At 39.1% G+C, this 23,231-nt stretch overlaps 2 protein-coding genes across 24 annotated transcripts in view; one reads left to right on the top strand and one right to left on the bottom strand.

The window, feature by feature from the left end:
* The window catches only part of LOC308699776 (kynurenine--oxoglutarate transaminase 3), a 39,198-nt gene extending 22,068 nt beyond the window's left edge, over positions 1 to 17,130 (top strand). For 2 of the 22 annotated variants that reach the window (XM_081380754.1, XM_081380764.1), the window contains exons 2-13: positions 12,683 to 12,747; positions 12,828 to 12,972; positions 13,052 to 13,201; positions 14,075 to 14,161; positions 14,237 to 14,362; positions 14,432 to 14,552; positions 14,651 to 14,727; positions 15,881 to 15,970; positions 16,062 to 16,248; positions 16,355 to 16,428; positions 16,503 to 16,589; positions 16,789 to 17,130. In XM_081380754.1, the coding sequence (XP_081236880.1) occupies positions 12,689 to 12,747; positions 12,828 to 12,972; positions 13,052 to 13,201; positions 14,075 to 14,161; positions 14,237 to 14,362; positions 14,432 to 14,552; positions 14,651 to 14,727; positions 15,881 to 15,970; positions 16,062 to 16,248; positions 16,355 to 16,428; positions 16,503 to 16,589; positions 16,789 to 16,845 (1,260 nt within the window). In that variant the 5' untranslated portion in view covers positions 12,683 to 12,688 and the 3' untranslated portion in view covers positions 16,846 to 17,130. The other 20 variants (XM_081380768.1, XM_081380766.1, XM_081380750.1 and 17 more) reach the window with 20 other exon arrangements.
* Positions 17,131 to 20,668: 3,538 nt separating this feature from the next.
* The window catches only part of pkn2b (protein kinase N2b), a 46,300-nt gene continuing 43,737 nt past the window's right edge, over positions 20,669 to 23,231 (bottom strand). The window contains exons 19-22 of one of the 2 annotated variants that reach the window (XM_081381677.1): positions 23,001 to 23,143; positions 22,572 to 22,679; positions 22,307 to 22,387; positions 20,669 to 22,209 (exon numbers count right to left, since the gene is read on the bottom strand). In XM_081381677.1, the coding sequence (XP_081237803.1) occupies positions 22,006 to 22,209; positions 22,307 to 22,387; positions 22,572 to 22,679; positions 23,001 to 23,143 (536 nt within the window). In that variant the 3' untranslated portion in view covers positions 20,669 to 22,005. The remainder of the gene's footprint in view (positions 22,210 to 22,306; positions 22,388 to 22,571; positions 22,680 to 23,000; positions 23,144 to 23,231) is intronic. The other variant, XM_081381678.1, reaches the window with a different exon arrangement.

Below are 23,231 nucleotides of genomic sequence, written 5' to 3'. Positions count from 1 at the left end.
AGCTGCATTTCAGCCCTGCAGCCCTGGCTGGCAGCCGAATGGTATCACACAGGAGTGACTATGGGAGTGATTTCACACCGGAAAGTTGTCTCGACAGACGCTTCCAACCTAGGTTGGGGAGCGCTCTTCGAAGGCAGACCGGTCTATGGCCGCTGGTCAGACCAGGAGAATCTACTACACATAAACTGTCTAGAGATTCTCGCGGTCGAGAAAGCGCTCAAACACTTCCTCCCATTCCTCCACGGTCACCATGTTCTAGTCCGCACGGACAATACATCGGTAGTGGCCTATGTGAATCGCCAGGGCGGTGTCAGATCAGACGCTCTGCACCCTGGCGGAACGCCTCCTCGTGTGGGCTCAGCACTCTCTGCGCTCGCTAAGAGCCGCGCATGTGCCTGGCCACCTGAACGAGGGCCCCGACAGACTGTCCAGGGACAGCGTTCCCCCTGGGGAGTGGTCTCAACACCCCCAAACAGTCCAGTCACTGTGGCGCCGTTTCGGCAAAGCGAAAGTCGACCTTTTTGCGTCAAAAGACAACGCTCATTGCCCAGAGTTCTTCTCGAAGAACGAGGACGCGCTGGCCCAGACCCGGCCCAGCGGCCCGCTGTATGCTTTTCCCCCGGTCTCTCTGCTGCCTCAGGTCATCAAGAGAATCAGGGAAGCGCGCCACACAGTGCTCCTCTTAGCCCCATACTGGGAGAACCAAGCTTGGTTCCCGGATCTAATACAGCTGGCAGACTCAGCCCCCTGGCCGATACCGGTGAAGAGAGACCTTTTCTCTCAAGCCCGCGGCTCGATATGGCATCCCCATCCAGAGCGCTGTCTCTGCATGCGTGGAGCCTCAACGATTACACGCTGATCTGCCAGACGGGGTCATGAACACGATCATACAATCTAGAGCCCCCTCTACGAGGCGGCTCTACATGTCGAAATGGTCAGTGTTTAACAGATGGTGCACTGCTAAGGGGCTCGATCCACAGACATGTGGGGTATCGCGAGTACTGTGTTTCCTTCAAGAGTTACTGGACGCGGGCAGGTCCCCCTCCACGCTCAAAGTCTATGTCACGGCCATTTCAGCGCTCTCTGTTCAGAGCTGGGCCGCGCATTAGGAAGGAACGAGTTCGTCATCCGCTTCCTTAGAGGAGCCAGGAGGATGAACCCCCCGCGACCCCCCTCGGTTCCTATGTGGGATCTTTCACTGGTCTTGGAGGCCCTGAAAGCGCATCCCTTCGAACCCTTGGAAACTGTGGATATGAAATACCTCACGCTCAAAACCGTTTTTCTGATAGCACTGTCTTCAGTCAAACGAGTGGTGGAACAGCTCTTTGTTTCGTTTGGCGGGCGCACCAAGGGTCTCGCCGCCTCGAAACACAGCCTGTCCAGATGGATAGTGGACGCTATTGCTGCTGCTTATGCGTCTAAAGACCTGCAGTGCCCATTGGGCATTCAAGCTCACTCCACCAGAGGCATGGCCTCGTCGTGGGCGTGGTCCAGCGGGATTCCCATTCATGACATTTGTGCAGCGGCAGGCTGGGCCTCCCCCTCCACATTTGTTAGGTTTTACAACCTGGATGTTCCCGCCTTGCAGGCGAAAGTGTTATCAGTCTAAGTCTCGCGTATGCCAGCCCACTATCTGTGCGCGGGCTACGTTGTGTGATTTAGCTCTACTGGTTGAGCTGCACTATGCAGGGAATTGTCAGTTCGGACCGGCCGTGCCGCTCCTAACCCCCCCCTAGTGTGTGCTTATGTACGGCGCTAGCCCTCTTCGGGCCGCCCGGCTCTCTGCTATCACGTTCCCCGGGCTCTCCCTGGGACTCATTCAGTGGATGCTGGGCGCGCACGGCGTTGACAAGGGCGTTCCCGTAGCGTAAGCAACTACGCAATACGAGAGAACCTCTCGTAAGAGAACGTTTCGGTTACTCACGTAACCTCTGTTCTCTCTAGAAGAGGGAACGAGTATTGCGTAGCCCGCCGTGCTCGCACCACGAGCTCATTTCGCTTCATGCGACAGAAACCAGAGAAGCAGCCTCCGAGCCCTGTTTATATACGCTAAGCCACACCCCTTTTCGCGGGCTGTGACGCATTAAGCGCGCCAAGCGCGCTCATTGGTCGTGACGTCACGCCAAGGGCTCAGCGGTAGGCTGCTGCAGTTGCCGCAGGGCAGCCAATGGGCACGCTAGTAAGCTTGCCCTAGGTCTGCAGGCTGCCGCACTGCGTTGACAAGATTATAAAAATTAAGGATAATTTTTGGCTTCAGTATCTCGAGAAAGAAAGGCTTTCCCGTAGCGTAAGCAACTACGCAATACTCGTTCCCTCTTCTAGAGAGAACAGAGGTTACGTGAGTAACCAAAACGTTTCCTTAGGTACTGATTATCACCACCTGTGTCTAATTTAATTATCTTCACTCTCAGAAAAAAGGTACAAAAGCTGTCACTGGGGCAGTACCCTTCAAAAGGGTTCTAATATGTACCATTTAGGTACTAATATGTACACGTTTGGTACCAATATGTACCTTTGAGGGACTTAAATGCACTCTTTAGGTACAAAGGTGTACCTTTTGAAAAGGTACTTGCCACAGTGACAGCTTTTGTACCTTTTTTCTGAGAGTGTTGTTACTGTTCAGTTCTCTGTTAGTTCTCATTAATGTATGGATTGGTTTGAGTTTATCTTGATCTTCAGAGTCTAAAGCCTGTCATTTGAATCGTCCTCGTGAGTGCTATACTTGCATGTGACAAAAGGTTTATGCTGTGCTTTGTAAAGCGATAGTTCACCCCCAAAACAATATTTATCACCCCATCATTCCAAACTACTTTCTCTCTTCTTGTGGAACATAGATATATACAAAATATATTTTGAAAAATGTATCAATGTTTTGTTTTGTTTTGTTTCTGCAAGTCAGTGGTAACCAAAATTCAGTGTGGTAGCTACTATTCTTTTTCCTCTCTCTCTGGTTTTGTGGTCAAGGGTTACACACACACACACACACACACACACACACACACACACACACACACACACATTATATTTATATATATATATATATATATATATATATATATATATATATATATATGGGTCAGTGACGTGCCGCACTGATTTGCACTTCCAAGAGCAATAAATATTATATATTTATATAAAATAGGTTTAAAATTATATATATGCTTTAATCTCACATCATTTGTCCTCCTCACTGTTCATAATTGTGTGAAAAATTCAAAAATAGGTAACTTTTAGACTATTAATGTGGTCAAATGTCATACGGTCAAACGGAATTCACTTAAAATTATTTAAGACAATTGCATTTAATTTTTTTTTTTTTTTTTTTAAATGATCAAATTTTTCATTTGGCATATTTTTTCAAGTCTTAAGATAAGCATATTAAAGTATCAGTAAGATATACCTTTAAGAAATGTCATTAGTATCTAAAACAAATTGTTCCGCAAAGACACATTTTCCCTATGTCATACGGTAAAACAAAGTTTGGAAGCCATTTTGGAACTGAATATTAATGACTTAAGTCATGTGACATGTGATGACATCACTCAGAGGACCCCTGAAGACCAGCCAAGTTGAAGTTAATCAACTTGTCAATCAAGATTTTGCTCCTAAATTTCAGGTAATTTCACCTTTTCCAAGTGTGTTACCATGTGTCACAGATTTGGGTGTCATATGGTCAAACGTCAAAAAAGGGTTTAATACATTTAAAATTTGAAAAAATATTGATTTACAGGTGAAATATAAAGTTTAAAAGTCAAGGTCAAGGGCAAAGGTGGAAGGTGGCCAAGCAACTGCCTGTTATAAATGACAAAGCATGAAACTCATAAGGGCAAACAAAAAATGTCATACGGACAAATGATTTTACTGTATGACATGTTGTTATACCATATGACACTGAATTATTTAGTTATTTCTTAATTGTTTTATCACATATATAGTTTGTACAACTACTATGAATTAATATTAACATATATAATATATTTCTGCCTATTTCAAGCATTTTTTCACATTATTACAGATGCCTCTTTCTAGTAAGGAGAGGGGTACACGTTTCCGTGCAAAGCTAAGGGCAGATCCTGCAGCTAGAGAGGAGAACCTAGCCAAGAGGAGGGAAAGGTATAACTGTGAGAGTATATGATACGTCTCAGATATACTCGTCTCAAATATACTCGTTTTAGAAATAATTGTCTGGCGTACTCGTCTCAGACATACTCGTCTGAGATATACTCTTATCAGAAATACTCGTCTCGGAAATACTCGTCTCAGAAATAATTGTCTGGCATACTCGTCTGAGATGTACTCGTCTGAGATGTACTCGTCTGAGATGTACTCGTCTGAGATGTACTCATCTCAGATGTACTTGTCTCAGATGTACTCGTCTCAGATGTACTCGTCTCAGATGTACTCGTCTCAGAAATAATTGTCTGGCATACTCGTCTCAGATATACTCGTCTGAGATATACTCGTCTCAGATATACTCATCTCAGATATACTTGTCTCAGATATACTTGTCTCGAAAATACTCGTCTCGGAAATACTCGTCTCAGAAATAATTGTCTGGCATACTCGTTTCAGATATACTCGTCTCAGATGTACTCGTCTAATGCCGAGTTCAGACTGCACGATTTTCAAAGTAGTCGGGTCACTGTTCTTTTCACACTGCATGACTATCCAGGGTAACATTCAGTTGCTGGTGTGTTCACACTGCACGATGCATCGGCGACAGGAGGTTTCACACTGCATGACTTTCAGGAGGAAGAATCGCCGACAACTCCTGTCTGGCCCGCAAACTACGTTTCGCAACCAAACACACGCGAGAAGTGATAAGGAAATAACGCAAAATCCACGTGCGTAAGACCGCAGTTCTCGCGCGAGTTTAAAATTGTTATTAAAAATAATAGCCTGCAAGAAGCTTGCGATCCAAATTGTCTGTGCACTGATTTGCAGCGAAAAGGAGAAAAAGAAAAACATTATGCGTGAGGAAATGGCTGGGAAGACAAGGGGAGCAAGGACTGTGTGTTCTGCAAAGAGAGTTGGGGGTAAATAAATAATGTTGCAATGTGCTGCTGTTGCTGCTGGTCAAGCAAATGTTTGTGCTTTGTTTCTGTTTGATATAATTGTAAATATATCTATTAAAATACTAATATTGTGGTCTATAACTCCTCCCCGAACTCCCCGCTGCTCTGTATCTGGCTCTCTCATTGGCTGTCGGTCATCGCCGATGTAGTTTTCAGTCAGAACACTTTCACATAGCAGGATTTTGAATCGCCGACAGGTCCAGATATTTAGCATGCCAAATATCTCACGGGCGTCGGCGACTCGTCTGTGATTCTCTCAGATCGCGTCTTTGCTCATTCACACTGCGTGATTGTCACTCGCGTGAACGAGCACCGATTTGCCTGTGATTTCGGGCATTTGTCGGCGATTTCTCAAAACCTGTCGGCGAGCCAAAATCGGGGCTAAAATCATGCAGTCTGAACTCGGCATAAGATGTACTCGTCTGAGATGTACTCGTCTCAGATGTACTCGTCTCAGATGTACTCGTCTCAGAAATAATTGTCTGGCATACTCGTCTCAGATATACTCGTCTGAGATATACTCGTCTGAGATGTACTCGTCTGAGATGTACTCGTCTCAGATGTACTCGTCTCAGATGTACTCGTCTCAGATGTACTCGTCTCAGAAATAATTGTCTGAGATGTACTTGTCTCAGAAATAATTGTCTGGGCATACTCGTCTCAGACATACTCATCTTAGATATACTCGTCTCAGATGTACTCGTCTCGTCTCAGATGTACTCGTCTCAGAAATAATTGTCTGGCATACTCATCTCAGACATACTCATCTCAGATATACTCGTCTGAGATATACTCGTCTCAGAAGTACTCGTCTCAGAAGTACTCGTCTCGTCTCAGATGTACTCGTCTCAGATGTACTCGTCTCAGATATTCTCGTCTCAGATATACTCGTCTCAGAAATACTCGTCTCAGAAATACTCATCTCAGATATTCTCGTCTTAGATATACTCATCTGAGATATACTCGTATCAGAAATACTCGTCTCGGAAATACTTGTCTCAGATATACTCATCTGAGAAATACTCGTCTCAGAAATACTCGTCTCAGAAATACTCGTCTGAGATATACTCGTCTCAGATATACTCGTATCAGAAATACTCGTCTCAGAAGTACTCGTCTCAGAAGTACTCGTCATAGAAATAATTGTCTGGCGTACTCGTCTCAGACATACTCGTCTGAGATATACTCGTATCAGAAATACTCATCTCGGAAATACTCATCTCAGAAATAATTGTCTGGCATACTCGTCTCAGACATACTCGTCTTGAGATATACTCATCTCAGACTTCCTCATCTCAGATATACACGTCTCAGATATACTCGTCTGTTTGTCTCCACAATGTTACTGTTATTTGTTATACGTTTTTTGTGAAAAAGTGATGAATCTTTTGATATGAGCTATTACTGTAAATTATATGAGATTAGGTTGTTCATAACCTTTTGATAGCAGACATGAATGTTACTGTTCTTTTTTAACTGAATGTTAAAAACTGAATTTTTCACAAGTTATCTCACTGTTGTAAATCTGACTGATATTGTCATGTATTACATATAGCACGTCCTATGTGTTCCTTGTACTGAAAGAGAGTTGAGTTGACTAAAAGAAATGTTCAAGTGTTGGGAAATATATTCTACTGTTAATAAAGGTTCACTTAAGATGCCTTGTGCTTCTTTGAAATCATTCTGAATTGGCCTACATCAATTTATTACATTAAAAATGCAATGAAACATTGAAATTGTACTATGTCATACGGTAAAACAAAATATGTCATATGGTAAAACATTGAATTTTAAAAGAAATAAAAATAAATACTTTGTTTGTTTACATGGTTCATGAAAATAATGGAGGAGAGCTAGTATGATATATATATATATATATATATATATATAACTTCAAGGCATTTTTGACTAATGTCTAGCAAAAAAATAGAACAAATGTCCATAGATGACATGCTGTAGTCGTTAAAAAACAAAATATGTAGTATTTGTGGTGTAGGTGTTTATATTTTGCAACTTGTTATAGAATACTTACAGATCAACTATTACATGTGTCATGAATATCAAATTGAATTTATTTCTAAAAATCACTTTGTTTTACCGTATGACATTTTCAAGGACTGTATACAAAGAAACACATTAAAATGCCATATATTGTTATTTTTTATAAAGAGCACTAATAAAAACAAAAAATATACACATAGATTTACACAAAAAATTCTATATTTAATTTGTCTTTTCATTTTTATTTTTTTACTGTTTTGAAATTCTAAAACGTCACTGACCCATATACATACACACACACACACACACACACATATCCCTTTAAACTATCCCTTAAAATATACTTTTAATGCACTCAATGAACTGACTCCTAAAACTGGCCTTGTTGATTAGCTTGCATTATTAAACTTTTTTTTTAAATGTGACATTACCTTATATATTTTTTGATAACATTGTAGCTCAGAAGATGAAGCATAATGCAAAAGATTAAAAAGTCCTCGAATTTTCCATAAAAAATAAAATAAAAAATAAACTGTGAAGGGGAATATACTTGACAAGATGACACTGACTAGATGTTTCCATAAATGTATAGAGCTCTCAAAAGTTCTGCAGGCTAAAGATTATCTGGATCTCCAGGCCAAGACCATTTGGTCTGCAGATGCAAGTCTATCAGTATTTCTTCTGGGAACTATTATTTTATCTCTACTGGTTCCCTTAGTTCAAAAACAGCATTTCTGAACATAAGGTTGATGTCTTCTTGACACTTAGAATTTCACTAACTTCTGAATGAACTTCGCCAGAGGCTGAAGCACAGCGGTTTCAGCTGCTTTTTTGATTGATCCCAAACAGGAACCACTGAGAGTCTCTTAAGAACAATGAATTGTGCTGATCCAGTGGATGAAATATGAAAGCAAAGTCATTCTTGAAATCAGCAGTACCACTATAGCTACTCTCATCCCACATTAGGTCAAAGGATACTGCCTATGAGAGTTTTTGATCATCCACAAGAAACTATAAATGCTAGTTTGGCCTTTGCATATACTGTCCAAAACACCCCGCAGCTTCACTACATTTCTTTTGTGTCCTCCCTTTGAACAACCGGGTCCCCTTTGACAATGATCTTCCATGATGAGCCACGACACTTACGATGGAGAATATTTGGCCAGAGGTGGTTTAGATATGTGCTTGGGTAAGCAAGCCAAAATATATTCACATTTATCAATGCTTATATCAGCAACAAAAAAACAGTTTGGTTGATGACTGTACCTACATTGCTGACATTAGCATACTGCTCCAAGTCAAGCTTATAAACCCATGAAACAAATATATTAATACCTAAATGGTTGGTCAGTGCTACTGATATGTAGGCTAAATATGTTTAAGGACGTGCCTCTTTCCCAAGGGTTGTTTTGGAAACATACTGTATGATCTTGTAGATTGTCATATGAAGTTTTCCTCTAAGCACGACAATTGCAAACATGTAAAATGTGAGATAATGACAGGAGACATCTCATCAGGGCTAAAAAACATGGTAGACTGACAGACTGACAAATGTCCTTAGCTTCCCTGTTCTAGCAGCATGCACAGCTGGTAATTCAAAACAATCAACAAATTGCTTTCAGATGGTTGAAATGCTTTGTAAAGATTTCATATATATACATATACATATATATACATATATATATATATTTAGGGTTCACCCATTTATGTCAAATGATAGTCAACATGTTAAAATGTGTTCCCCAAAGGGCACACACTAGAGATCATCTATTATTTAATATCAGGGTTTTATTGACCCCTGGGGGTCTTTGAAAGTACTGCATAGGGAGAAGGTACAGCATAAAGGATTGAATTATGCAATAATGTTATTTTTTTATTTTGAACATTTAGGGGTTCTTGGGTCAACTGAAAGCCTTTCAACTGAGGTAGCGCCAAGCGACTGTAAACACGAGCTCACACGGTGTTCGTTCTCGTTTTTCTCATGGAACCAATGTTACGTTAGTAACCGAAACATTCCCTTTCGATAACTGTTCACTCACATTGCATCGATAGCTAATGCGAGGGGAATGCACTCCAACAGCACGCTGTTATAAGCGCAGGACAGGCCCTGCGATTCTGGCCCAGGGATGGCTCTGATCCGGGGGGGCTCAAAAGTGGCCAGCGTGACAGTGGCCACTCCGGGAGCTCTGACTGATCTCAGGCTCTGCCTTGGGGTGGGGCTGGGCAGGTGTTGGGGGCATGCCACAACTTCTTGTGCGCCTCTGGAAAAAATGGGGCGGGTCTCTGGCGGGTGGGCTCACTGGCAGTACCCGGGCTGCAGGAACCACTCTAACCCCAGCTCCTCTGCGGCCTTTGAGAGGACTAGCCAGCCAGGGCAGGAGAGCCTAGCCAGGGCAGGGAATCATCTGGCACATTCTGGACTTGTGAGAGGAGGGGGTAGAGAAAGGAGCATGAGGGGCGGGATTACTTCCTTTAAAGAAAGTTATTCAGGTGTGCAGCGAGGTGAGACATTTGTGGTGCAATAATTTGCAACAAACACAACTTCAAATATGCTCTTTTATCAAGATCGCTCGATCACTCGCCAGGTGGCCACATGGGAGAGACGCCTCTCAGCCGAGATTGCTATCGCTGCTGGGCTCTTCAAAACGGCAAGCAGGTAGGCTTTTTTTTCTTGATTCTTCTTCCTGAGATCAGTGAGATGTTCTGCACACTTGGGAAAGATTCTGATGAAATTCTTCTTCTTTTGGTTTTATGGCGGGTTGCGAACCAACTTCAAAGGCGCATACCGCCACCTACTGTGATGGAGTGTGAAGAGAATGATCTAATTTCTAAATCCTATAATATAACCCACAATTCTTGATGAATTTTATAACTACATTTATCTGTTTCCTTGAATTTGGACTATCATTTAATATATTAGTTATATTGAATTCCCGGCACCCTACTGCTTGAAGATCTTCCTTAAGAATCCTCCTTTCTTCTTCATATGCTTTACATTCCTTAAAAACATGTTCTACCGTCTCATCTAACAAACAAACCTCACATAAACCTGTGTTGTGCTTTCCTATAATGTATAAAGTGTAATTTAAATTAGAATGTCCTGTTCGTAAATGTGTAAAAATAATTTGTTCTCTTCTACTTATATTGAGACTTATTTTGCTTTTTTCTGATGAAATTGCAATCAGCTGCGGCTTATGTAGGCAAATGTGCCCGCCCATTTGGCAGTGCTGAGACGCCATTGGTCTGTGCAGTTGCACAGACTTTATTCAATTAGGCTTCAGTATTTTCAGAGAAAGGGATTTCCCATAGCATCAGCTATGACAAGGGAACTCTGATTTAATGTAGAGCCATGAATTAACTAAACAAAGTAAGCAAAGTTGGTGATTTGACTGGAAAATAATTCTAAGGTATATAAAAATGTATTGTGAATTTAAATTAGGGCTGGGCGATATATCGGATGACATTGTTATGCGCATCTCGTCAGTAAAGCCGGTTCCTTGATTAGTAGTAAATCGCCATCACCTGCCTTCAGATGGAGCGGCATTTACTACACATAGCCGTAGTTCACTAACAAGCTGAGCCATATCGCATTAATTATCGCAGCCGCAGGCGATACGTCCGTGATAATGAAGGGGAAATTACCCCGGTTGTTAGTGAACTACGGCTCTGTAGGCCTAAATGCCGCTCCATCTGAAGGCAGGTGATGGCGATTTACTACTAATCAAGGAACCGGCTTTACTGACGAGATGCGCATAACAATGTCATCTGATATATCGCCCAGCCCTAATTTAAATTACAAGAAAAGTTGAAATTTAATAGCTGAAAGATTAGCAGAGAAATTAGAAATCTTTGTATGAGCTAGACTGCTAGAGTTAGCATACACTGGCGATTCATAGACAGTTCTATTCAAAGTTGAAATATGATAGCTAAAAGATTAGCAGAGAAATTAGAAATATTTGGATGAGCTAGACAGGCAGTTTAAGAATAGATCAGAGCCCCTCTTGCAGTCGCAGGGAAGTTTATTTCAAAATAATAAATTTCAATGACTTGAAAGGATGTTTATATAAACAGTGAAGTGTGAAGAGAAACTTTTCAACTCTTCTTTACTTTACAACATTAGCAGGATTAGCCTCTACTTCAGTGAACCTGTAAATAAATAGGCCTTATAAAATGAGAAATAACACTACATTCCAAGTCAAAGAAGGAAAGTATGTATTCTTGACTTGATACTAAAACTTTTTACAGCTTTAATGTGCTGAGCCTGAGATGTATAATGTTAATTTATTTACTGGATTATTAATACTAATCGATTACTATGCAGAAGGCAACTGAGTGTCATGTCTCTGTGGTTACAGCGCCACCTGCTGAGTAAAATTTCATGATGACGAATTATGTAAAATGCTAAAAGCTAAGATAATCTCACTGTCATTCAGTTTTCCGAGAAAATATGGACTTTATGTCGACAGTCGGTGACATTATGCAATAAGTAATACATTGTCTAGGTGAGGATACCACCATTAACGATTAATTTAACCCTGACTAGCCTACAACAAAAAAAAAAAAAAAAAAAAAAAAAACACAAAACTCTGTCTCTGTCCCAAGGCACGTTCTTGCTTTTCCAGCAGGAGCTTCTACTTTTTAATAGAGGCGTTAACAAGAGAGACAATCACAAAGAAAATTGTTACTGCGAGCAAATTTGAAGTCATTTTTAGTTCAAGTATCGCTGTGCCAGTGTCTAAAAGGTATATAGAGGCGTTAACAAGTGAGACAATCACAAACGTGAGTATAAAATTATTACTTCTACCAAACTGGAAGTCATTTTTAGTTCATGCATCCTTTAGCATGTACCAGTGTCTAAGGTTTTAAAAAAAGTGACGTTTTTGTGAACTACCGCAAAACGGACACACTGGGTTTTAAAATAAGCACCCAGGCTTAAACTTTAATCGGTAAAAAAAAAAAAAAAAAAAAAAAAAAATAGGCCTGAATAAAAACGTACAATATTTGAGGAATGGTATTCCACTCTGGAGGTGAATAATAGTCCACGCTGTGAGATCTGGAGCCGCGTCGCTTGGAAACGTAGAGTCACTGAACCGTTTTTGACTCGGTTCTTTGGGATTGATTCGGACTTCCCATCACTGCGAAGAAGATAGATAGTTCATACATATTTAAACAGGTTATGCGGGCGAGAAAGAGAAAGGTCAAGTAGTTTAATTAACCCTTACCATTCCAGACCAAAACACACAGAACTGTATCGGATCTTTAAAAAAAGCAATCCGATTGGTCCGTTTTAGAGGCGTGGGACGCTTGCGTCAGACAGAATCTGCTCCCGTCAAACACAAAATAGATTTACAAAAACACCAACCAATGAACTGAAGGAGTCTTATATCTGTGACCGCAATGTTTTGAAGTGAGCAATGAATATTTGATACGATTTCGACTTATTTTTGGGGGGCAGAAATGAATCTACTCCCTATTTTCAGATCTGCTCCACGCATATTACAAACTAATAGATTTAGAACTTTATCGTCCTGCAAAGTGAGTGTAAGTTTGACTGAATTACTCATTTCTCTTTGACATTCCTTTATTTAGTTCTTTCACTTTTTTAGTGTAAGATGGCATCCATGAAACACAAGAATACGAAAAGAATAGAAGGTCTGGACAAGAATGTATGGTAAGAATCAAGCTTTATTTGCAAAAAACTTTCGTACAGACATGTTAAATGTTCTTAATAGTGTTTCATGTGTTGTTTAGGGTGGCCTTTACATCAGTGGCAGCAGACCCTTCCATTGTTAATCTTGGACAGGGTTTCCCAGACATCCCTCCTCCCTCCTATGTGAAAGAGGGTCTCGCTCAGGCAGCAATGGTAGACAGGCTGAACCAGTACACACGTGGCTTTGTATGTTCTATCCACACTTCATCATCATCCTGTATTATGTGTTGAAAAAGCACTCAAATGGTTATTTTTCTGTTTTCAGGGCCATCCAACACTGGTTAAAGCCCTGTCAAAAGTATATGGAAAAGTCTATGACCGTCAGCTCGACCCATTTAAAGAGATCCTGGTAACAGTGGGTGGATATGGATCTTTGTTCAGCGCTATGCAGGCTCTGGTTGAGGAGGGAGATGAGGTGAAAACATATTTAGTACTCATTATACTTATCCACCTTATTCCTGACGACCTTACTGCGATTTGAATTACGGGTGGCACTTCCGGTTTGGGGAACTTCCATTCAAAAAGGCTGAAACGAATCATTTCAAATCATAAGGTTGCCCTACAAATAAAGCTGATCCGTCAGTTTGACGGGATGAGGTGTCAATTTTCCTTCATGATTTATTTTCAGACATCATGAGAATAACGTTATAATTGGTATTTTAACGTGACGTTATAACAAGAATATCTGGCAAGAGCTCTTTTCAGTCGCTGCTTTCTTTTTCTCGTGATTATTTTATTTTTTCCCTTTGCAATCCGCTGTAAAAGTATGAAAAAGGACAACATACACTGCACATTTGTGGTCTGTTCTCCGGAATTTAATTTACGATATAATCCATTAATAATTCACTGGAATGCACGAATAATCTCTCGTTATTCTCCTCAAATCCTCATGTCTCTTTCCAGGTTTGTTTTCACAGGTAAATGCAATTTAAAATGTAAATGAAATCACTATGAAATAGTATCACGTAATGCTGAAGTTAATGAACATTTTTGATTAAGGCAACATAAGTTTGCTTTTGGGGTTATTTGGTCTGTTGAAATACCTTGATGCTTTTACACTTTTAAATTTCCTTTTAATGTTCGATGGTTGAAGGGTGAGTAGATTAATGTCATCTCATTGTGACATTTTTTTAACATATTGCGTTCATAGAGCGAGCGCTTCACTGATTGGTTTCAGCTTAATGGAAGTTACACTCATAATTCGCGCAAAGCGCCATGGGGCGTAGGAGTAAGGTGGATAGCATTCCAGTAGATTATGGTTCACTCACTCTCAATTTTCTCCATTCAGGTTATTATTATAGAACCTTTTTTTGACTGCTATGTTCCTATGGTGAAAATGGCAGGAGCCAAACCTGTTTTCATACCTTTGCGACTGGTAGGTTTGCCTTCTCTATTAAAGTGATTGTCATATTTCTATGAAACATAACACTTTGATTGACCTGTTCTGTAGAAGTCACCCGCAACAACCAGTATAAATAGTGCTGACTGGGTTCTGGACCTGGAAGAACTTGCTAGTAAATTCAACTCCAAGACCAAGGCTATCATCATCAACACTCCTAATAACCCTATTGGAAAAGTAAGGTGACGTATTGCTTTTAGTTCCAAAATGGCATATTAATATCCTAAAGCTCTCTTCCACTCCCAGATATTCAGTAGGACCGAGTTGCAAGCGATTGCAGATCTCTGCATCAAACACGACACCCTGTGCTTCAGTGATGAGGTATATGAATGGCTCATATATAAAGGCCATGAGCATGTAAAGATAGGTATGTGATATTTCTCCAGCTGTGCATCTTATCTTTTGTGTCATTGGATTACATGTGCTATTAAGAGATGATGATTCTGCAGTATTCTCTCTGAACAGCAACCCTCCCTGGAATGTGGGACAGAACCATCACTATCGGCAGTGCAGGGAAAACATTCAGCGTGACTGGATGGAAGGTATTTGACCATTATCTTCATTGTTCATATTATGTCTGGCTTTACTTTAAAGGAATAATTCTTCCCAAAAATTAGAACTGTCACTATTTACTAACCCTCCTCCTGTCAATTTTAACCCACCCCCTGTTATTTTTCTCTCTGAAATAAATAGAGATTTTTAGACTTTAGATTTTTAACTCCAGTCTCCAAAAAAGTACAAAAAACTCCATAAAAACAACATACAATGTTGAAAAGAGCTATAAAAAAATATGCATCATGGCAAATTTGATGCCAAAGCACGTTAGAGTGCAAGTTCCCATTATTTTTCTCTATAGGGGAATGATTTTTAAGAATAACTTTTAAACATTTAAAAACAGACCTATTGTGAGCTATGAGTTGGTAAATGGTGATATATGCTTTTGTTAAAGCCATCAACACAATGTTTAATTGTTCTTGGTGAAAAACTACATTACCCACAGAATCTCCATCAATCAAAGAATCAAAACAAGCAAATTATAGGCAATGGCGTTTTGGGGGCCTGAAAATGCCAACTTTTCAAACGACATTGTCTTCTATACGTGAAAATTAAAACCTTTTCCATTTATGATATAGTACATCATTGTCGTGTAAACATACCCAAAGTGCAAGTTTTTGAAAACTATACTGTTATCGTCTCGGTATAAACTCCAAAAACACGAATTAGTGAAAACTGTGATGTCATGCGCATGCGTATTATATTATTCTATAGGTGCGTAGAGTGGCATGGCATGCAAAATAAAGCTTTTTTTTTTTTTTTTTGTGGATCCGTGTAAACGGTGATCATTTTTGACAACGTTGTCGTCTGTACATGAAAAATGCAAAGGAAACACTTTCCTGGTTTAATACATTGTTGTCGTGTAAACATACCCTAATTCGACAGTGGTTCCCTCGTGATTTTCCCATGGGTTTTCATGATGTGTTTTTTTTTTTCTTCAATTTACGAGTAAAATAAGGTCTGTGGTAAACTTGATGAAACTTTGCTCTGCAGCGTAAATGATCAAAAACTTGAATTTTAAAGCTATCGTCATTAAAATATATATATATATATATTTGCAATAAGTAACTAGATAATAACATTTGGTGTGTGTGTGTGTGCAGTTTATGTACAATACAACAATGCTTTTTTTTTTTTCAGTTGGGTTGGTCAATTGGGCCTGAACACTTGATCAAACACCTGCAGACTGTTATGCAAAACAGTCTCTATACATGTCCGACACCATTACAGGCAAGTTTTGTCTGTTATTGGTTTTTACGGTGTTGCAATGCACTATTCTATGCATTCTATGGGTTTGTGACATAATTGTACCACACAATAGGAGGCTGTTGGCCAGGGTCTTCTTCGGGACTATGAGCTGATGGGTCAACCCGACTGCTACTTTTCCTCTCTAGCATTAGAGCTGGAAGGCAAAAGAGACCGTATGGCAGCCATGTTGAGACAGATTGGCATGACTCCAGTGGTCCCTGAGGGAGGATACTTCATGATAGTGGATGTCACAGCACTCAGTAAGTGGGTTGAAGTCATGTATGTTTATAAGATTATATTTACAGAGGCAAAGGTGACATTGGTTGTGGCCGGTTTAATCTGATTGATGTTGTCTGCTAAATATAGATCAGGACCTGTCACATATGGGAGACGAAGAACCTTATGACTACAAGTTTGTCAAATGGATGATAAAAGAGAAGGTACTCTCTTTTTTATTTTAGGAATATATATAACAGAACAAAAGCATTATTATTATTATTTTTTTTTTTTTAAGAAACTGGCTGCAATTCCTGTAACAGCTTTTGTGGGGGAAGATTCAGTGAAGCAGTTCGAGAAATACATTCGTTTGTGCTTTATCAAGGTAAGGAATGGGTTTACAGGCTTTTACAGTAAATCCAAAAGATAATTTGGCTATCTACAGACTGCCAAATCTATATTTAGCTGTATTCCCTTTCTGAATCTGTCTGAATGTTGCAGAGATTATTTTCTTATAACAAATTACATTAAATGCCTTGCCAGTGCTAATAGTATGTAATGGATTTTTTTTTTCTTCACTACAGCAAGACAGTACCTTGGATGCAGCAGAAGCCATTCTGAAGAGCTGGAACAAAAGCTGATTTCTGAAAGCCTCATAATCCAGTAATAAATATGCAGCACCTGTCAGATTTATAACATATTTTACTTGAATTGTATATTGTTACATCCTCTTACAATGACTAAACAGTGGCTGAAGTGTATTTTAGAGCTTGTGTTGACAGTTTTCTGGATCAGTCATTTTTAAAACTTGGTGGGATTATGGTTCAATTTTAAATTGATATTTTGTCACAGGCTACTAGTTGTATTACATTTTCTGAATTTAATTCTTGTATAAATAAAATCCTCTCTATGTGGGAAATCACAATTTATGTCTGGATTTTTTTAAGGTACCTTGTCTACATATAAAAAAGATTGCACACATACACTGCCGTTCAACATTTTTCAATATTGAAGACTGCAGTTGATCCATTGCTGAAAATTTAGCTTTGGAACACATAAATACATTACATTTTAAAAGAAAATATTGAAATGTAGCCTGAGTGAGCATAACAGACTTTTCATTTTAAAAAAATTGTATTCTTACCCCACACGTTTCAAGGGAAGTGTAGTGTAGAATGTGCTGTTAGTTCAGGGCTTGTGAGATGGAAACAGCATGTTGTACAGTATCTAATTTAGTTGCATTTCTGATATCAGTTCCCATCAGTATATATCACAATATCTGTGACCCTCCATGCAGAAGTCAGGAATTATGTAGTCCCAGTGTTTGCATTATTTTACAATGTTTACAGTAAATTGCATTTACCCACAGAGTACAACTCGTATCATAACTAGTACAGCAGTTAGAAAACATACTTCTAGCATTTTGAGTTATGGTGCTCATATGAGAGAGTCAGGTTTGAGTCTGACCTGCAACATGTCCTGGTCCCATTTCTCTTGGATCAATATTTTTCTTTTATTCTCCAATGTCTTAGTTTTTTTTTTTTAAGAACAAACTTTTTTTTCTTTCTTTTTTTAAGACAATTTCATTGGTCAACCTCAAGATGGCATTATTCAACCAAAAATATTTCATATAGGTGGAACATTAACCTGTTTGAACATTAAACTGCCTAGTCTCAGACTAAAATGCATGATTGAGCTGTTTTAAAAGCAACTTGCACAGAGATTAAAAAATCTTAAAATATGTCAGTACCATTGTTTCGCCTGATTTTAGGGCACATTTATAAAAGCTACTTAAATGTCTTAATTGAACTAAAGCCTAATCCTGGCTTAATCTAAGCCCTGTCTAGAAACCAGGCCTGAGTGATAAAAATATATATTATTAGACAATTAATTTGTAGCTATTTGACTTCTTGGCTCTTTTTTTGTTAGCAGCAAATGTTCAATGAAGTTAAAGTCCCCCTGTAGTCAATAATTGTATCCCTTAAAATTCATCTTTGATCACAAAAATAACATATTTAAACGTTTTTATTTTCCTTAAAAATATATGCATGCTGTGCCTCATTTAGTGTACGGGGTTCAATGAATATTCAAATTAGCCCCGCCTCCACTCACTCACACCAACTCAGCGATCCACTCTGACAATCACACGCTGACGTGATTGACGTTTCTTGGTAGTTTGTGACGTCAGAAACACCAGTGATTTCAAACCGCGTTTTTGAGACTCTTTGGTTCACTGCAGTTTTAAAGAGAAAATACTCAGCAATGGTGTTGACATGCATTTGTCTTAAAGCATGTTAAAAACACCACATTGACAAAAGATTTTTACCACAGGGGGACTTTAAAGTCTTTTATCAGTGATACCCTAATTTCCTCCTATATTTTTGTTCACTTCCTTTCAGCAGATAAAAAAAATCTCTGAAGCACCAGCAAGTAAAGGGCGCAGCCTCTCCTCTCCAACCTATTTCCCAGTTTCCCTTTCCTCTTCCTGTCTGTAAATCTGTCCCATGTCCTGACTATCCCCTGGAGAGCATGTGGCCTATTGCTATGACAGTTTTTCAAGATAGCGTCTGGTCACTGACTATCAGACAGAAAAATCAGATTTACAGCACTGTTCAAAAGTCTGATCAGGTTTGAAAATCTGGTTTAATCTAATTTAAACCTTAAAATTAAGTTTGAAAGGGGTCAGACTTGCCCTTTTCTTATTATACTAATATGTTCCGGATGATACAAAATAAATATTTAAGATCTGTCACCAATTGTTACATCCCAAGGGACTTATGTGTGTTTTATTGCAGTTGTAGTGCTTGTCTCTGTGTATTCCATGTCTTTCATTGTTGCTCCTCCCACTATCCACTTCACAGGTTTAGGAGTACCACCTGATTTGTGTTCCAGCTTGTTAAGGTGTGAGTGGAGCAGTGTATATAAGAACCCAGAGAGTTCCAATCAAAGAGAGAGACTGAGGCTTTCCTCTGAGAGACTGTCATCTTCCGGTCCCAGCACTTGTTGGTTTCATTGTGTTTGTGGTGTCAGTTATAGTGGTTAAAAGAAGGTGTGCGGTAACCTTGTGTTTATAGTAACGTCATCTAACTGGAGTGTTTTTCTTTTAAGTTAATATACTGTCTGGTTGTTTTTTTATTGGGATAATTTGTAGGGAGGTGGATGCCATTTTATTTGAGAATTAGTTTTCTCCTGTGTTAAATAGAGAGGAAGTAAGGGAAGTGTTTGTCTTTTTTTTTTTTTTTTACTTTTGAAGTTAGGTAAGTTATTTCTAAAAACATTTAATAATTTATTTTGTTATTTTGGCCGTTTCCCCTCCTGAAGTCCTATCTTTATATCCCACTGATTATGTAAAAATAAAACTTGTGAAATCTTTGTAATGTGTGCTTGTCCTGGGACCTGGAGACAGGAGTTCTCTCACTTTCTCCCTGCCACTTTTGTTACCTTCCTTTCCTGCCCCTAGACCTGAAACGGATCGTAACACTAATCAAATAAGTACATTTTGACATTTGCCTTGTGAACTCTTTGAACAAATGGTCAGATGTTCTAGCGTCCACTGAATCACAAGATGTTCTTTGGAATATTCTCAAATCATGCTGGATAACATGGTGCGTTTTCATACACCTTTTGCACCAAATAGTTGGCTTCTCAAATACTGCAGAGGGAGTATTTCACATGTTTATGATACTGTGCAGAGGAGGTTGTTTAAACACATTATACACTACCTTAATCTTGCACACAGAGGAGGGAGTTTTGAAAGTTCACAGAGTGGATGAAGCTTTCAATGGGAAAGCCTAGTTACTCATGTAATACACACCCAGACAGGACCAGTTAGACCCGCAGAGCGATAGTTTGTTTCTTCCCTGCAGCAGTTAGGTGACTCAAACATTAACTGCTTCTGCTTTTTGCGAATTTGTCACATGCCACGCACTGCAGCAAACATTTAAAGAAAAGTAGCTTATTGGTAAATTCTCCTAGACCGGTTTGCGTTTGTCACCGATACAAAATCCCATTGTAACAGCAAGTACTAAAACTAGACCAACAGGTTTGACCAGACAGGTACGTCAGTCATCTTCTACCTGTTGTAAGATTTACATTTATCACATTAGGCTATCACTCAGCAGTAAAGCCACCAATTCTTATTTCATAACAGACAGCCCACCAACAGGTTTAAATGCAAAGTTATATTTAAGCAACATTGTCCAAATGTTTAATCAAATATGAACTATTAAACATGTCTTTCGTTATGGCAAGCCAATCATTACAATAGCCTATTTGATATCAAGCATGCTTATGGCGTCTATTAATCCAACACACAGACACACACACTAAAGGAAAAAAAAAAATTAACCAGACATGACTTCAGGTGGACTAAAGTTTTTACACAACATTTTTAAAAGACAACATATTGTTTTAGCCTGCCTTAAGTCTAATTCTGAAGTGCATGTAAACCGTAAAAACAATGATGTAAACATACTTAGTTGATAGTATGGGTGTGTCTTTATTAGTTTGTTTGGAGCACACGCATTCTTCTGTGAAGTTCTTACCAAGAGGAACAGACAGAAACCAGGTGTCAGTTGGTGTACAGAATGTATTTGAGGAAGGTTTCGTGATACACTTGAGTGGAATTGTTGGCAGGAGTCCATCATAAGCTACCTCACAGCTGAGTGAGTTCACTGGAACAAATTATGTCTAACAAGTAGGAATGGTAATCACAGACTAATGAAACCATTTCTATTAAAATGGTTTAATGTTGACATACAACCACAAAATGGCTAAATTGTGAGAAATCGTTGTAAAATGATCTGAAATAGACTACAAATTTCCTTTAAAAAAAATGTCAACTAATAAAACATACAGCCAGCTTTGGCAAGACCACATGCCAAAAATATACATTTTTTTTGTATTCACGAATATACATTTTTACATTCCATTTGAAAAGTTCAGAATTGCTCTCAACTTTGAGCTGCCCTCTCCAAAATGATAATCTTACAATTCATATATGTGTACAACCATTGTCATAACATACAGCAGATCCAAATGGCTAATATTCTAAAAATACAGTATAAAACTATAACTTACATTTCTTTTGATGATTAGAGTACAAGGATGCTTTTATAGAAACGAAAAATTCTTGAAAGATTAATTAAATCGCAGCTTTCTCTCATTTTACCTTAATAAAATTCAAGTTAATCTGTGCTCTTGCCCAAGGTCTTTTTTAATCAAACAAAAAGGGTAGAAGAACATTTGGCAGGAACGCTTTGGTAGGTGTTTCTGTACCTGATAAGTTATTATTTGGAAGCCCTGTAAAGAATTTAAGGCATTAAAGGGAATACATGAAAATAAATTATTCAATAGAATTCTCCTTGAGCTTTCTCCTCTTGTAAGATGTTTCCATTATGGAGTGAAGAATTTGCAATTTGAGGTCTTGGCCAGGTTCAGATACTCAGTTGTGTCGGCCCCCAAAATCTGAAGACAATAGGCACATTTTAGTCTTTGAAAACAGAGAAAATGTGTTGAAAATGGAGAGAGAAGCTGCAGTTGATCCTGATGAATCCTCACAAGTTTGTAATGGTCACTAATCAGTGTCCCAGTGCTCTGACAATGAAAAGACGCCCCATTGGGCTACCAAGACTCAACCACTTCATTCTTGTTTCTTAAAGCAGGTTATTACCAATCCCTTAAATGGCACGAGTAAGAGCATAGAGGAAAAGAGGTTTCTTCTCTAATGTGTCCTATAGAAAAGGAGTTTTTCGGCTGGTTCAGTGTTGAGCATGTGTGATCAGGGTTTATGAGGATCTGGGTTAACACCAGTCAGCAATGTAGTCAAAGTCTGCAAACTGCTCCTGCTCGTTGACTGTCAGAACCCTCGGCTCACGAGGCGGAGTCAGTATCGGTGCCTCTGAGGTGAATTCGTCATCGAAGTTACTAACGTCCTCACGGCTTTTGATGGTCGGCACGAATGGAGGCCGGGTCTTCTTTGTCAGCAGTCCATCCCAATCCATATTCTAGGGGGGAATAAACAAATGTGTGGTAAGGACTTTATCGGTGACACATGAAAGTAAAAAAAAAAAAAAAAAAAAAGAGGTTAAACAGATGGCCTACTCTGAAAAACGGATGCCTCTTCACTTCCTCCGCATCTCTTTCCCCTGCACCAAGGCGCCGCTCTGGATTTCTCCTTAACAACTGGATAAAGAGAAGAATGTTTTAAGCTTATAAACATAGCTAGTAAATTCATGCTAAGTGCCATAACAAAAGAGAACTGCCTTTCTAAAAAGCGGTGTTGTGATTTTAAGGATTGCCCTATACAATAAAATGAGGTGTAGCCTAGGACAATAGTTAAACCAAAGCAGGACATGTCCAAACATACCCTTCTCATTATGGAAATGGCTTCTGTGGAGAGGAACCTTGGATAGCGAACTTCATCATTAACAATACTGTCAAACACCTCCTCTTCATCATCGCCAGGAAATGGGGACTGAGAATAAAATGAGAAATAACCCATCACCACACAATCTCTCCATGTCATTTACAATTACATGACTTCAACGCATAATGCACTTCAATTTCAATTATTCTTTTAAATAATGATATAATTGAAACAATTTCAGTGTACTATTTCAGATAATAGAATAATGGAAATAACTGAAAAGTGTCTTAAAGTGAATATATAGCTTTTTATTTCCATATCACTTAACATGAATTTATCAATATTATATCACTATAATAAATACATAGTTAAAAATAATTATTAACAACACACTTAATACATTTTCAAGCATCCATCCATCTATCATACCTCTCCAACCAACATCTCAAAGATGAGAACTCCCAGACCCCACCAGTCCACCGCTCTTGTGTACGACGTCTCTGTTAAAACTTCAGGTGCTAAGAACTCAGGAGTTCCACAGAACGTACTAGTACGATCTTTAAAGCCCATTCCTACATGATGGGAGATGGAATGAGTTACACAAACAGTAATGACAAACACATAAATCACACAAACATTAGTAATACAAGTACATTATCT

Source organism: Scardinius erythrophthalmus (assembly GCF_964197995.2).
Source record: "Scardinius erythrophthalmus genome assembly, chromosome: 12".
NCBI lineage: Eukaryota > Metazoa > Chordata > Actinopteri > Cypriniformes > Leuciscidae > Scardinius > Scardinius erythrophthalmus.
The sequence above is the reverse complement of the archived record's forward strand: the minus strand, read 5'-3'. Positions and strand labels throughout refer to the sequence as shown.